The sequence below is a fragment of the Papio anubis genome, chromosome 12 (assembly GCF_008728515.1).
Source record: "Papio anubis isolate 15944 chromosome 12, Panubis1.0, whole genome shotgun sequence".
Classification (NCBI taxonomy): domain Eukaryota; kingdom Metazoa; phylum Chordata; class Mammalia; order Primates; family Cercopithecidae; genus Papio; species Papio anubis.
In genome coordinates, this window is record NC_044987.1 from 48,887,261 (window position 1) to 48,904,528 (window position 17,268).

Genomic DNA, 17,268 nt, shown 5'->3' on the forward strand with positions numbered 1-17,268 from the left:
TACTCTGTCTTATTCACTGCTGTATCTCAGTATCAGGCACGCAGTCAATACTTAAGAAATATTTGCTGAAGAAATGAGTGAATGAATAAAAGGTGCGAAAGATGAACCAACCAATTTACTGTTACCATATAATATGAGGCATTCTATACCATAGATATATTATATCTGTATTTGGATATATTATAGCAAAGAAGATAATGTATGTGTTATAGTTTTATAAATCATAAAACACTATTTAGCTACTTTGGTAAGAGACTGGTAAGCTCTATACAGTACTGAAATGTTTTTCAAAGTGCGGTCCCTGGACCAGCAACACCAGCATTGCATGGGAATTTGTTAGAAAAGTAAATTTTAGACCCTACCCTAGACTACTGAATCAGAAATTCTGGTGATACGGTCCAGTAATCTGTTTTTTAACGAGCTCTTTGGGTGACTTTGGTGCATGATAAAATTTGACAGCCACTGCTTATGTGAGATAAAAAAAATGGAGTGTAACTTAGCCTTTAACTTTGCAAAATTTACATGTAGGGAAATAAAACATATATACCAATGACACAGGGTCATAAGAATCAAAAGATAAATGCAAAGTGCAAAGGCAATAATGGGGAGGAAGGGAGAAATAACTTTTGGTGAAAGAGGCTTCAGGGAGAAAGAATCTTTGAGCTGGAACTGCTGAGTCATGGTCCATAAAATATCCTAGATGACAAGAAAAACAAGATGAACAAACAAAATCCATGTTAACCCGGAGCAAAACAAAGAAAATCTAATAATTACTCCAGACATAAAGAGTCAGTCTGTAATAGTTAACACCACAGACTTTGGAGTGAGACATACGTAGTTCCTATCCCAGTTCTGCCAGTTATAAATTAAGCAAACTGGGAAAATGTCTCAACCTCTCTCTTCCTGAGTTTCTTCCAATGTAAAGGGGTGAAATAATTGTACCTATCTCATAGGATTATTGAGAATAGTAAATGAGATAATGTACATACAATGCTCAACTTGCTATGGTATGTTTGATAAATGGCATTTATTACTAACACAAAAATAGACTATTGAAGTTGAAAATTGGGTGAAGTGTTTGCATCTAGACAACCACAAAGAATTTACATCTTCTATGACCTAGATGTAATTTTCTTTGTTTTTTAGAAATAATTTTTAATATTTATTTTTAGGGCATTAAATTTTTTTTTGAAATAATCTCAAATGTGAAAGTATAGTACAGCACTTAAAAAAAATCTCTTGACCCATATGAGTGTTAAGTGACCAACTTGTTCCATTTCTTACTACTACATTAGTGTGTCTCCTGGGAACACGGGCAATCTGTTATATAACTGCAATATTACCATCAAAATCGGATGGTAATATTGCGAATATTAGTATTAATGGGAAATTAACAGATGTCCCAGTTAGATGTGCTTTATAGCAAAGAATTTAGTTCAGAATCACATGTCATCTTTAGTTGTCATGTCTTTCTAATTTCCTTAATTCTGTGGCAGACCCTCAGCTTTTACTTTTTTCTTTTTTGTGTGACTGACATTTCTGAAATAGGAATATTACAGAAGCGAGTCTGTGATCTTTTCATTGCGTCCTATCAGGTGGCATATAATTAGATTTGCTACATTTGCTTATGATATTCACTTTGAGCACACAATTGAGGTTGTGTTTTCCAGGCTTCCCCACTGTGAATTTATTTTCCCTTTTGTGTATATTTGTACTCAGACAAATTTACATCTATATTAGTATCTGTATTTATCTATCGATATTGCAAACCATGAGTTCACACTGATTACTCCAGTTCCAGTCTAATACTATATAATTCATTGTAGTTTTCTCTACTGCCATATATTCACTCTCTTTTCTGATAGATTCAAATTATCCTTATTTTATTTACTTATCTGACCAATCCTTCTGTATGTAACCAGTCTCCCATTGTTTCTGCCACACTAGCACAGATAACCTCCTCACCAAACTCATGCTCTCGCAACCCTTGCTAGGTCACTGCTCTGCATGGGAGATCTTGTCACTCTACTTAGCTATGACAAAGCACTTCAGCCCCTTCCCACCACATGGGTGCCCTCCTCATACTACTCAGGTTTTAACTCTATGCTCAAACATTATGTAGCCTATTTGGCCTTTCCTAACTTGTTTAATTCCAACAGCCCATATTAGCCTACCCGTCTTCAAGGACTCTTTCCTCACTCTGTCAGGCTCTGTAACTCAGCTGTGGTCTGCCTCCATACATGGATACCTTTCTCATCTAGATTAGGCGCTGGGCCAATCTGACACCCTGCTCTAGATGACTATAGCTCTGTTCTCCAAACTCCTTCACCACCAGAGTAGACTTTGCTGTACTTCACCCAGTGGCTTTGGGACTGAATTGTTCAGGAAGGGAATGAAAGGGAAACGGAAAGGGAAAGGAAAAGAATGAATGGAATGAAAAGAGAAAGAAGAAAATATGAGAAGAAGCTCATAGATGTATTTTTCAATAAAGCAAGAAGAAACGTTACTATTTTCCAAAGATTGTTAGTGGAACTATCAGCATAGTTTTCCTTGTCTGGAAGCAGGCAGAATGGCCTGCTGGTTTGACTATGAGTCCTGTGTGGCTTTCCAGTGGTCTCAAACTTATCGCAAAACATTAGGCAGTCTGAGAGAGAACTAGAAAGCTTCATGTCATACTTGAGGACTGCAGTGGATCGGATAGTTCTTGCAACATAAAAACTATTCATCTACAAGCTGGCTTTCCGCTATTACTTTAGAACAAAAGGCAGTATACTTTAGCCAATATAAAAGTGTGCTAATGATACCTTAGGTATATTGGGTAGCATATTTTCTAATCTGTACTTTTGTATTTGGGCATAACATTTTCTCTTAAGCTAACTCTTTTGGTATTGGGGAAGTTGGGGAAAAAGAAAGGCGACATATTTAATGACTCTTGGTTTTATTTTTCTACAATTTTATTTAAGCAGTATATTCTCATAAGATTTTCTAGCACAGTAGATCATAAAATTTAAAATAATATAATTGGTATGATTCTATCTGTACTATAGAGATATGTATATGATAATTAACTTTATATAATTAATATTATTTATACACTAAAATAAATTATAATATGATTGTGTCATTTTATATAATACATAATACAATCACATCATAATTATAATAAAATTGTATTACACATTTTATAGGAGTATATTTTCAATAATTTCTACAATCTAAAATTGATTTTCAGATAATTGGAACACCAGTGTTTACAAGCATGTTCTTTTTGAGATTAGCCATCAGCTGTCACTTCCTGGACCAATTCCAAGTGAAATGATTACAGACTTTCATTTAAATTCATCCTTTTGGTGCAGTGGAATGTGATACTTTTTTCAAGTGATAGTTGATATTAGATTTATTAATCTGCCAAAAAAATACCCTTCATTTCATGGTATACATAAGAGGAGACTAAGCTTTTGGTGTTTATGAGTAGAATTCTATACAGTCTTATGATTCAGAGCTGTATGTCCAAAAGAAGGGAAAAAGAAGAAAGAACAAAGTGAAAAAAAAAATCAAAACAAAACAATCTTGCCATTTTGGCAAGTTGTAATAAAAGTTCTTGTATATCTGATTTGAGGAGATGAGAGGGATGTTGTATTTTACATGTCAGAGACAGATTTTTATTTTCCTACTTAACATGTGTCTCTATGGATAATGTCTCCCTGTAGACTGAATGCTATTCTGTCCTCATTTGAGTTGTTTAATTGGACTGATTATAAAATTGCATAAAATCACCATTAAACAGAATCTTAAGTAAATCTATACTTATATGCCTGATGCCAAAGGTTCCCCCAAAGTCTATTATTTCATAGCTGTTTTGCCATCTTTTTCTCCTCTGCTTCTTATTTTCTGTTAAAGTTAGTTCTTAGCCTCTGGAAAAATTTGTTGCAATATTATTGCATAACTAATATTTATTGAATACCCTGTGTTCACAGGATGTAAAAAGCAAATCTGAGAGGCCAATAGAGTCAATTTGTAGCAACCTCTTTAATATTTGTCTCCTAGCTTAACTATACAGAAAGTCTATAGCTACTTCTATGCATAAGCATTCTTGTCTCCCTTGGCATTCATCAGCTGGAAAGATATGATCCCTGGAGTCCAAACTTTCATTCTGTTTGAGATTTTGCTGATGGAAAGAAACCAAATAGCTTCAGCTAAGCACTGCGCTGTTGAGATTAGTTAAAATATCCTTGGTAACAGGTCTTGGAAAGTTTTTGAGAATTCCTTAGGTTTGATTTTCTTTCCATCTGGTGATCTGAAGAATTTTCTAAATGATATTCTAGTCATGCATTTGATAATAAAATATGCTTGTTTTAGCACTGATATTATTTAATTAACCCCTAACATTCTATTACGCATACTGGTGCAGCATGTTGCAGTAAAGAGTGTAGGCTTCAGTGTCAAATGTGAATTCTAATATTAGCCTTGCCATTGTCCAGCCTGGTGACTTTGAATCAGTCTCAGTTTCTCCATCGCTAACATAGGTGTAATCATACATGTCTCATAAGATGATTGAAAGAAGTTAGTAAAATGAATGACATTTACAAAGTACAACTAAACACATGGTGTTTATGCATGGCTGGTAAATGACAAATGCTATTTCTTTCTTCTCTCCCGTCTTCAGTGAGCAATACCAATACTTAATCACAGATTGGAAGATATTGGGAATTTTTTAGTAGGGAGGTAGGCATGAAAGAATATATAACTTAAAACTGGGCTCGACTGGGTGCGGTGGCCCATGCCTGTAATCCCAGCACTTTGGGAGGCCGAGCTGGGTGGATCACGAGGTCAGCAGTTTGAGACCAACCTGGTTAACACAGTGAAACCTCATCTCTACTAAAAATACAAAAAATAAGGCGGGCATGGTGGCAGGGCCCTGTAGTCCCAGCTACTCAGGAGGTTGAGGCAGGAGAGTGGCGTGAACCTGGAAGGCGGAGTTTGCGGTGAGCCGAGATTGCGCCACTGCACTCCAGCCTGGGTGACACACACATACACACACACACACACAACTGGGCTCATACGAGATTACATATAGTTACTTATCTTCCGAAGATTTGTAGAATTTACATGGTAAATCTTTGTGAGGTAAAAAGAATTGACAACATTCCTACATCTTGAATGATTGATGTGAAATTGAAAGTTAATTATCTCCTAGATATAGAGTAAGACACACCTGCTGGTGGTTTGGGAGTGTAAGTGCTATAAGTGTAAGATAAAAGGTAGCTGATTTGCATTAACAATATCTTGAGTTTATTTAGTGCCTGCTTTTCAAGCAACTTGAAGTAGCACATTTATTCATCAAGGAGGTATTTTGAATTAAAATTCATTTTAGAGGTCATATTTTTAAAGACATTATTTGAGCCACAAAAATACTGTGTTGCTGCATGCACATCTTATCGCATTTCTGTTACAATTTCCATTTGAATCAGCTTTTTAGAAACTTGTAAATAACAATTTCTGCTTCCTTGTCAAGTATTAATTCTGCTTTATTGATTCAAGTGTCTGCACTCTTGACTGTTATGGAAGAAATGACCCCTGGCTGAGCATATTCTTTGTTCAGGTATACAACATTTAATGAGACTGCCTGTGTACACAGTATTGTTGGAAGATGATATGTTAACCAAAGAATATTATAGCTACCATTTACTATGTTTTGTACAACTATTCAACAACGTGGAGTACTTACATATGTAAATTTTATAGGTGAAGAAGGTGAGGTTTAGAAAAGTTAAGTAACTTGCATAAGGTCACACATTTAGTAAGCAGCAGAGCCAGGGCCATTCTGTTTGACTTCAGAGCTTGTGCTTTTATCTCCAAATAATTATACTACCTCACATATGCCCCATTGATCTGATCTTCTTCCTCTTCCATGACATTCTGCACTGTATATTTTGTTCCTCTTTGAGTCTCTTTTCTGTAGTTCTTTTTTTTTACTAATGTTACTGGATATTTCCCAGTTCCATACTTATCACTAACACCTCCTAGTCACCTTACCATTTTTCAAAGCGATGTATTTCAATGTAATTTCAAATCTACAGAAAAGTTATAATAATAGTACAGGAACTACTGTATAGTCACTTTATCCAGATTCACCAATTGTTTACATTTCACTCTATTTATCATTTTCTATATATGCGTGTCTCTATATATCTCTATACACACATATACACATATATACATAAGTATGCATATCAGTTTATTTTAATTTTTGTAGATACAAGTTCTCACTATGTTGACCAGGCTGGTCTTAAACTCCTGGCTTTAAGTAGTCCTCCCACTTCAGCGTCCCAAAGTGTTGGAATTACAGGCGTTAGCCACCATGCTCAGCTTTGCATGTGTCTTATTAATGAAGTGCCTGATGCCGTTCACTCATTTGAGAATAGTTGGGGGCATTAGGCACATTGATCACTAAATACTTGTATATTTTCTAAAACCAAGAATATTCTCTTACATAAATAGTGCAGTTATCAAAATCAGGAAATTTAGCCTTGGTACAATATTATTATCTAATGAGCAGTCCATATTCATTTCAGCAGTTATCTCTATAATGTCTTTTATAGTTGTATTTCCTCAGTCCAAGATCTACGTTACATTACACATAACATTTAATTGTCATGCCTCTTTAGTTTCCTTTAATCTGCAATAGTTCATAAGCCTTTCTTTTCTTACCTTGACATTTTTGAAGATTTCAAACCAAGTATTTAGTAGAATGTCTTATAATCTGCATTTGTCTGATGTTTCCTTATGATTAGATTCAACTTATGCATTTTGGGCAGAAATATTACAGAAATGATGCTATGTTCTTCTTTGTGTATAATAACAGGAGGCTCCTGGTGCCAGTTTGTACTATTTAAAAAGATAATTGTATAAGTATATCTTTGTTTTTTGCAGAGATGAGGTCTCACTATGTTGCCCAGGTTGGTCTCAAACTCTTGGGCTCAACTGTTGCTCCTAATTCCTGCGTTCACCTCCCAAAGAGATTACACATGTAAGCCACCATGCCTGACCCATTCTGTTCTAATTGGTGGGGAGATACTATGAGGCTATATAATGCCACATTCTTGTCCTATTTTTTACTACTAGTTGCAGCATCCCTCAATGATTTTATAATTCCATCATTTCTTCTATATTTATTAGTTGGAATTCTATAAGGAAGAGCTTTCTCTTCTCCCTCATTTAATCACTAATTTATCTATATCAGGATAGACTAATGGATTATTATTTTATTAAAAAAATTATATCTCCTGACTATTAATTGATTTTTAAGGCTCAAATTATTTCAGATTTAGTCATTAAGAGCCCCTTCAAGCTGGCTTACATGTCCTTTTGATATGATCCTGTGATTTTGGAGCACTTCCTTCCTTTCTAGTACAAAAAGATGTGCTAGATTCATAATTTCCTTGTTCTCATCCTGTGAGCCCTTTCTCCAAAAAGTCCTGATTCTTTTTAATAGAGGAAAGTACTTTGAAACCAAGATTTCCTTCATAACCTCTCTGCCCCACCCCCGCTCCCTCCTTCCCTTCCCCTTCTTCTCTTCCCTTCCCCTCTCTTCTCTTTCTTTTCCTTCCCTCCCTCCCTTTCTTCCCTCCCTCTCTCCCTTCCCTTCCCTTCCCTTCCCTTCCCTCCTTCCTTCCTTCTTTCCTCCTTCCTTCGGTTGTGCTTTGTCTAGGCACAGAAGAAGCCCAATCATATCAGAACAATGTGGAATTTCCATGACCCTTTGGGTATGAGCATTTGCTCATTCTCTGGTCTTATGTGTTCAGCATCTGTTGAGTTCCATTTTGCATTAGTCCTTGTACTCCGGGCTTTGCACTCATTCTTGTTTTGCCTCTTTTATTCCCTTACTTGGTACTTGCTTTCACTCGGTCTAGGCTATGAAATTTATATTTTTATTTTATCTACATTCAACTTTAGTCCCTTCCTCATATTCAACTTTATTCCTCTAGTTCTAGGTAATATTCTTAAAGAAACTTTCCTTGGTGCAAAGCCTAAGATAGGACATTTACCACACTGATAAAGGCTTTATTGAAAATTCCACTTCTGTGCTTCAGCGTCTAGTAGTTTTGGACTCGTATGGATTGGGAGAATGATAACTTTTTACTTTGCAGAAGAGAAAGTATGGGCTATGGATACAGGATAAGGAAATTCGATATGAACATTTATCTGACTCCCTAAGCAGAACCAAGTGTTCAGAAAAGCTTAATGGAACACCAAGACTGTAACATCATTAAGTATAGTAAGCTCACCTGTGCTATACTGTCCAGCTGAATTCAAAGCAGGTATGTAGTAAGAGAACAAGGTATGTTGGAAGAAGCATAAGGCATATGTCTTAAAGCACATCTTACCATCTCTTTGTTGCAGCTGTAAGAAAAGAATCCTGACCAGGCACAGTGGCTTAACGCCTGTAATCCCAACACTTTGGGATGCTGAGGCCGGTGGATCACCTGAGGTCAGGAGTTCGAAACCAGCCTGCCCAACGTGGTGAAACCCCATCTCTACTAAAAATACACAAATTAACTGGGCATGGTGTTGGGCACCTGTAATTCCAGCTACTTGGGAGGCTGAGTCAGGAGAATTGCTTGAACCCAGGAGGAGGAGGTTGCAGTGAGCTGAGATTGCACTGCTGCATTCCAACCTGGGCAATAGAGCAAGACTCTGTCTGGAAAAAAAAAAAAAAAAAAAAAAAAAAAAGAAGAAGAAGAAAAGGAGAGAATCCTCAGGTGATTTTGGTAAATTTTTGGGATTAAACAGCTTTGGTGAGCTATAGCCATATATGCCAATCACTAAAAACCAAATGAATCAACAGTAACAACCTCCGCAGGGGTTTCTGCTTAATTGGCAGAGTACAGAGGTGACTGCAGTTGTTCCCATAATACTATGCCTGGCAGCATGAAGGCTGGGATAGGAAGAAGTGCAAAAAGCCTTTCCCCAGTCACTTTTATTCTAGCCCATAATAGATGAAAAGTATGTAAAGATGTTACACATTCAGCATTCTAGTTACTTTTTTATTTTATTGTGGTTAAGTAGATAATTGCAGAGCAACTCATGAGTCACATAAGAAAAGAGTCTCATGATTTAAGAATCATATTTTCTTAAGTCATGTAAAAAATCCTTTTTTCCATTACTTATATTTAAAGTTTGCCTAGTGAATTTTGGTTATTTTAAGAAAAGCAAACTTCCCTTCAAGGGAAAAATATTTACCATTTCCAAGGACCTTACAAATCTCATCAAATGCTTGAAGGTATATCTCAAAGAGGAGTTTTAAGTGTCTTTTGAGGAAATAGTAGCATCATTGAAATAGGTATACCATGTTAGGTGTTTCTTCTTGGAAGAAGATGAAATATTTTGAGTATATGTTGAGTTTTTAAGGGTGTGCTTGAAAAGACAGTCCTATTTATTATGAATTTCCTTCAACATGCTGTTTGACAATTGAAGACCTAACTGTGTCAGAATCATTATTACCAAGACCAGATCTCATTTTTTTTTTTTTTTTTTTTTTTGAGACGGAGTCTCGCTCTGTCGCCCAGGCTGGAGTGCAGTGGCCGGATCTCAGCTCACTGCAAGCTCTGCCTCCCGGGTTCACGCCATTCTCCTGCCTCAGCCTCCCGAGTAGCTGGGACTACAGGCGCCCGCCACCTCGCCCGGCTAGTTTTTTTTTTTTTGTATTTTTTAGTAGAGACAGGGTTTCACCGTGTTAGCCAGGATGGTCTCGATCTCCTGACCTCGTGATCCGCCCGTCTCGGCCTCCCAAAGTGCTGGGATTACAGGCTTGAGCCACCGCGCCCGGCCCAGATCTCATTTTTAAGGAGTGTGGGTTAAAAAAGAGAGAGATAGGACTGAATAGGGGCTATCTCAGCTATCACCTAGAAGTCAATTCTTTTGTTTTAATGGATCCTAAAGGCAGAAGATTGAAATACAGTTTCTTCCAGCTAAGTTCTAATGAATTCAATCTAAATCAGTTTAGTCAATAATATCCCCACTAAGTACTTATTGTTTATGAATCAATAGGCAGAGTTTTCCTCTTGCCATCTTCCTTCTATTATGGGGATCTTTCACCCCATTCCCCCCTTTAATCCTGCTTTTCACTCTGAAGAAGAGGATTGCAGTGACTCAAAAGGGCTATTTGAATTGAGAGCATGAAATTCTTATCCCTGAGATGCTGTTTCTGAAGTCCAATGTTGCTAGTGGATCAGAAGCCATGGACATCACCTGGGTGCTTATTAGAAATGCAGAAATTCAGGCCCCATGTCCCCAGGTAATTTTTGTGTGCATTAGAGTTTGTAACACTTTCCTGTAAATTTGACAATAATTTATAGACTATTCTTTAAAAATTTTGACGTCAAAATAGATACATCTTCAAGAATTTGAGGAATTTATTTTGTATATCCTCAGAGGTGGCAAATACTTTTATATTTGAGTAGGGAATGTACAAAATAAAAAGTGCTAGGTGCTGTGATTAAATCAAGGAGTCAAGTCACATAAAAATGTAATCTAAACAATATGCAGGGTTTAGCATTCCTGAGTGAGAAGGGATTTGACTTCACTTAATGATTTTTTTTTCTGTTTGAACCTTAAAAAGAGGGAATACAAACAAATGGAAATTACCAAGAATTCATTATGTGCTTACTGAATTTAAGGATAATGTTAGATACTAGAGAATATATGACTGGATAGGACGTTGTCTTCATTCCTGAGGGCCTTGCTTAGCACTTAAAAATTACTTAGTGAATTGAAATGTTGAAGACAGGTGGGTGAACAACTATTTCTACTATAAAGCAGAAAGAGAAATAACTATTGAGCAGATTCAAGCAATATGTTGTTAGAACAGGAAGAAAGCAGCAGTATTTTACTTTGCAGAAGAGAAAGTATGGGATTTGGATACAGAATAAGGAAAGTGGTTATGAGCATTTATCTAGCTCCCTAAGCAGAACCAAGTGTTCAGAAAAGCCTAATGTAATTTGCAACATCATTAAGTATAGCAAGATCAACTGTGCTATACTGTCTAGATGAATTCAAAGCAGGTATGTGGTAAGGGAACAAGGCATGTTGGAAGAAGCATAGACATATATCTTAACACATTTTACCATCTCTTTGTTGAAGCTGTAAGAAGAGAATCCCCCACAAATTTCCAAACATATTTTCTTTTTGATGGCAGTTGCTTGGGTGTTCTTACTACCTACTCAATTGAACCCAGTTTTAGTAAAAATAATTTCTTGATGATGACATTTCATATTTAGATCTCTGACTTCAAATATTTTTTTTACAAAGACTGAACTGGAACTGGGCATTGAAGGAGAAGGAGGATTTCTAAGTGTGGGAAAGGGAATCTGGGCCTAAAGAAGAGTGTGAGCAAGAGATGTTGAGGGCCTGAACTCTGGCAGTGGGAATGGTGGTGGTGGTGGTGAGGAAAGAGGGTATAAAAGAGAGATGCTTGGAAAGTGACAAGGGGATATATGTCAATTATTAAAAAATAATGCTTGTTAACCAAAAGTGAAATTTGGCATTGATCATTGAATTATCATCAAATTTAAGTCATCTTTGACTTAATCATGGTTATTTTCTTCCTCTCTAGTAGTTGCTTCAGGCATGGAGAATAAGCAGACAAAACAGTGAAATAGACTTTGAACACTTCGTCACATTTAGGGGTATAAATTAATGAAGATTTACAAGTTTAATATTAAAAATATTGTCCCCAGGGTTTTTCTAAATGTGATCAAATCACTGTTTGTTATGTTTCAAAGTACAGCTTATTGATATAAATGCATAGCACGAGTATGATAAATATCCTTTCTTTTCTGAATAATTTGTACACGTAGTGTTTCAAATTTTGGTGACTTACAAGTACTGCTCATGAAACTGTTTATATCCTTTAAAAAGATGCAGAGGAAAAGAATCTTGAAATTTGACTATCTACAAAAATTGTTTTATTCATTACAAGTCATTCTTTTAAGAGACTGTAGCTGCAGAAATGTTTACAGAAATTCTTTTTTTTTCTTTTCCCTTTATTTTTAGTTTTTATTTTTTTGAAAGAGAGACTTGTTCTGTTACCAGGACTGGAGTGCAGTGGCATGAACACAATTCACTGCAGCCGTGACCTCCTGGGTTCAAACAATTGTCCTGCCTCAACCTCCTGAGTAGCTGGGACCACAGGCACACACCACCATGCCCAGCTAATTCTTTTCTCTTCATTAATACATGAGGCAAGATGATGTAAACATATTTTGTTTTCTGGATTTTATATTTTTATATTACTTATTCCTCTGATTTTTGTCAACCGAATTAGTAATCTACCAGCCTGTATGTTATTTTAAAAATCTGGGAAGGATGTATATCTGTATAGCTTTTACCTTCTGTTCTTACACATTTTTCAGACACGACCTCACAGTTACTTTATTGCTAGTGGCAGAATAAAGCTGTAGCTGTACATAAAATTTAAGGATTACTAACTTTTCTCTGTAAATCTTAATATTTATGAAACACAAAATTTTTCTTTATTATTTATGAAAATGTAACAATTCATGCAAAATAATATATGCAATTTATCTATAATATACACAGCATAATAACAAAAGAAATATTTCTGAAATTGCTACTGACATCTAGAAATAGATCATTGCCATTAACTTGCAACTACTCATATGTACTTTCCTTATCCCACTTCCTTGCCCACCCTGTCTACTGAAGTAACTACATCTTTTCATGTCTTCTCTTGCTTTTGTCTATTTGTTTTGTTATATGTATATGCATGGATGCTTAAAAATATATGGTTCAGTTTTGTAGATTTTTCAACTTTACAAAAATGTTTTCATATTGAAACTTACTTTATTCACTCAACATTATTTTTCTAAGATATATAGTTTTGTGATATTATCATTCATTCATTTTCACTGCTCCATAAATTCCATCTTGAGAACATATCACAATTTATCTATTTCACTTTTGATGGACATTGGAATGTTTCTGATGTTTGCTACTATAATCTGTGCTGCTATGAACATTTTGGTTTGTTTTTGGTGCATATGTGCCACAGTTTATCTAGGATGTGTACTGGGTAGTAGAAATACTGACTTATAGGATAAACAAATGTTAAATTATTTTCTGAAGTGGCTATAGCAATTTGCACTTGCTAGGAATAAATAAGTTACCATGAATTAATGTCTTTTTCTAGTCCTTGTACTGTGAGACTTAATTATTTTTGACAATATTTTTGATGTAAATGGCATTTGATTATGATCTCAGTTTGTATTTATTATCACCAATGAGGTCGAGGATTCTTTCGTAGGCTTGTCTGTGACATGTGTTTATTTTACTGTGAAATGCCTGATCATAATTTTTACCAATTATTTTCTTTTAGTTTGCTTGTCTTTTTCTTCTCGATTTGTATTTCTTTTCATATCTGGATACTGTTCCTTTGTCTGTGTGCTGCAAAATTATCTTCTTTCAATTTGTACCTTGTCTTTTGGCTTTCTTTATTGATACATATATACATCTTAAGCATAACTGATACATAATAAACTGCATCTATATAAACTGCATAATTTAATAGGTTTGGACATATATATACACTATAAGCACAATAAAGATAGTAGCATACACATCACTCTTACAAGTTTCCTCTTACCCTTTTGTAATCCCTCCTACTCATCCCTTTATTTTATATTTGGCGCTATAATCCAATACTAGGTAATTTTTTATTTTGCTCAAATCACTCCAGCTTTGGCCATCTTTGGCAGCTCTTTCATGTGGTTCTTTTGTTTCTTCGATATTTCCCCATTGTAGCAGAGTTATTTCTTTGGTGACTGTTTCTTTATTTGCTGGGGCTATAAGATGGTCCATACTCATCTTATGTCTCCTACCTAGGAGTCCTAGGATCAACCATTTCTCCAAAGAACTCTGGTTTCTTTTGTTGGAAAATAGTGTTGCAAACCAAGATCTAAACTCTGAGTGTGCTTGTTGCTACTGGGATGTCCCTGCTTCTAGGTCCTCTCAGGAGACAGAGCAAGGCATTATATATGACAGAGCTGGGAAATGTCCGGATACATATTCATTTCTATTTCTAAATGTATTTTTATCTATCTCTCTACCCTGTAGCTCTTGAAAACTTTGAGTGCATATAGACACCCTCAATGTTAATCTAATATGACAGTGTTCATTACTTTTTACCAATGCTGCACCGAGGCCAAAATCAGGGTGCTAGTTTTGTTTATTATTACTGTGGCGTCATTGCTTCTAGGCCCTCTCAGCAGATGGAGCAAGGAAATATATGTGTGTATAACTGATTTGTGTATATACATGTCTGTAAATATTCTTATATGTATTCATCTATATCTACATTAAGCTAAACATGTCTCCAACTCTCATCTAATATCATATGAATCATTTTAACCTTACTTGCCTGTAACTTTCTATAAAACAGTAAGAAACTTGGCTCCCATCATCTACCATCCATTCGCTTAATTGTTCAATTTTAGTATACATGTATTGTGTTTTCAGAATTGTTCATCCATACCCAACAGGACACAAGTTTACCAACTAGAGTATGATGCTTTTGTGTAGTTTCTTTGATTTTGGTTTTATAGTCTGTTCATTTTCAAAGTTACTTAAGTTAATACTTTTTTTTCCTTTTTTTTCCTGTTGACTTCATGGAGGTTATTTTATACCTTTGTAACACAGTTACATTCCTTTGTAACAGTCTGCATTTCATCTTGGGATCCTCTGACTTCCTACATGATTTTTTTAAAATTTGCCTACATTAAGGTTTACTTTTTGTGCTATTGAGTTCTTTGGGTTTTGACACATGGTTCATGTTATGTGTCCAACACTATAGTATCATTAGAGAATATTTTCATCATCCTCTGCTTTATGTATTCAAACCTCCTTCTCTTGCTCAGAACCTCTGGCAAACATTGGTTTTTTTAAACTGTCTCTTTAGCTTTACTTTTTCCAGAGGCTATAGGTGGAATCATACAGCATGTATCCTTTCCAGACTGACTTCTTTCACTTAGCAATATGCATTTAAAATTCATCTATGTTTTTGTTTGGCTTCATAGCTCATTCCTTATTACTGAATAACATTCTATTATATGGATTTACTACAGTTTATTCACTTTTTGAAGGATTTGTTCTAGTTTTTGTAATTCTGAATAAAGCTGCTATAAGCATTCTAAATGCAGGTAAAAAGATATTTTTCAGGATTTCTTCTGTTTTACTTTGGGATATATTTATGCAGTTCTTTTAATCAGCAAAATTTGTGTATGCCAATATATGGACATATATGCAGAAGCTATTTATGAAGTCATGCATGACATTTTGATGCTTTCTTTACATTTTCTTTACAGATATCCAAGAATTTTACGAGGTGACATTGCTAAATTCTCAAAAAAGTTGTGAGCAGAAGATAGAAGAAGCCAATCAAGTTTTACAGAAATGGGAGAAGACATCCCTTCTTGCTCCGTGCCATGACAGACTTCAAAAATCTTCAGAGGTATACTGTTGAAACTTCCAAAAGAACTGAATAATACTAGGACTTAGTCCAGTAAAGAAGTAATGGTAGTAGTAGTGATTATTATCAACAAATGACAACAACAATAATAGAAATGTAGTTATACCATACTGTATACAATTTTCATATATGAAAATTCAGTTTTTCCAAAGCGTAAAATAGGGCATGGGAGTGACCTGATTCTTTCTATTGTTTGAGTGGGTTATGTTAGCAATATTGTCATAGTTAGAGTTGACTCAAGTCTAAGGCATTCTGGAGTTTCAGAACATGGTTCCCTGTGCTGTGGGGGAAGGAGATGGATAGTAGAATAGGGAAGTGCAGTCTACGATTCTGATTTCCATAGCAAGGGCACATATCCCGGGGCAAGAATAAAATGATCAGTTGAGGTGTAGGAACAGAATATTAGAATTCCCATTTCCATTTCTTTTAATCACATTCTTTAACATTTTCTGTATTTGAGTAACTTATATATTAGTAGTAATGCATTTAAAAAATAAATATAAAGCAATTAGAGTTGTATGATCAACTTGTTTTTACAGATAGAATTATGGAATCAAACAGTTTGGACACTACTGTTACAATCAACATTTACCAAAGGCTAAGGCAAGTTGAGGCATTTCTCAGGTTCATAGCTAAGGGCTAACAGGGACAAGTCAATGGATACTTTTAAGTGGCAGTCAATACTTTGAAGGGAGGTAATAGTACATATCCACACACACGATTTGTCAAGATTGGAGTCATGTAGCCAACCCCATGATTTGGAAGCTACATAGAATCCTAGTGCCAATCAATAGCATGTTGATTGCTGAGTTTGTATTGTTAATATTGAGGCCTCTCATATATTTTCTGTCCTACTCAGAGCTGATGTATAAACTGGGAAGGACAGAGCCTAATTATCACCCTAGTTACTTAAAAAAAAAAAAGTTAATCATGACAATAATTTGTTAAATAATAGATATCAACTTTGTAAAATTGTACTTAAAAGCATAAAAATAAACATCATCCTAATTTTAACACCTAAGAGTAATTATTTTGACTTTTTTAGTCCTTTTTTGTACAAATATATGTACATAAAATTGGGACAATAGCATGTAGGGCATTTTATGTCTTTTACATTGAATGTTACACTAATAGTATTTATCCATATCATAACATTGAACAGTTTTGGAGAATATTTTAATGGCTATGAATATTCCATGATTTGGAATTTATTTAAGCAGATCTTCATTCAAATTTAGGCTATCTTCAATTTCCTGCTTTGAATAATGCTGTAATGGATGTGCATGTGTATAAGCCAATGCTGGTTTTTTTTTTTTTTTTCCCTAACTGTTTCATTAAGATTGATTTTATAAATGAAACTATTGAATACAAGGGTATGGACATTTTTAAGGTTCTGGATACAAATTATCAAGCTGTTTTGAAGAACAAATCAGCCATCTTTCAAAAGGCCAATCTGCCTATATCTTTAGTACTGTCATTTTATTATTTAAAATATGTTGTCAAATTAATAGATAAAATGTCTTACTTAATGCTTTATATTGCAATTATGTGTTCACTATTCAGACTCAACTTTTTTTATGATTATTGGTTATCTATATTTCTTTCATGATCCATTCAAGCTCTTTGTCTATTTTTCTAAGCAGTACTAGAATTCTTACTGATTTGCAAGAGCAGTTTATTTATGAAACATGCCACCCTGTTGTCATAATTGTTATTTTTTCTGT

At 35.1% G+C, this 17,268-nt stretch overlaps 1 protein-coding gene across 7 annotated transcripts in view; it reads left to right on the top strand.

The window, feature by feature from the left end:
- DLG2 (discs large MAGUK scaffold protein 2) overlaps positions 1-17,268 on the top strand; it is a 2,166,350-nt gene that overhangs the window by 386,691 nt on the left and 1,762,391 nt on the right. For all 7 annotated transcript variants that reach the window (XM_031653896.1, XM_017949244.3, XM_017949248.3 and 4 more), the window contains one exon: positions 15,381-15,526. In XM_031653896.1, coding sequence (XP_031509756.1) covers positions 15,381-15,526 — 146 coding nt within the window. The remainder of the gene's footprint in view (positions 1-15,380; positions 15,527-17,268) is intronic.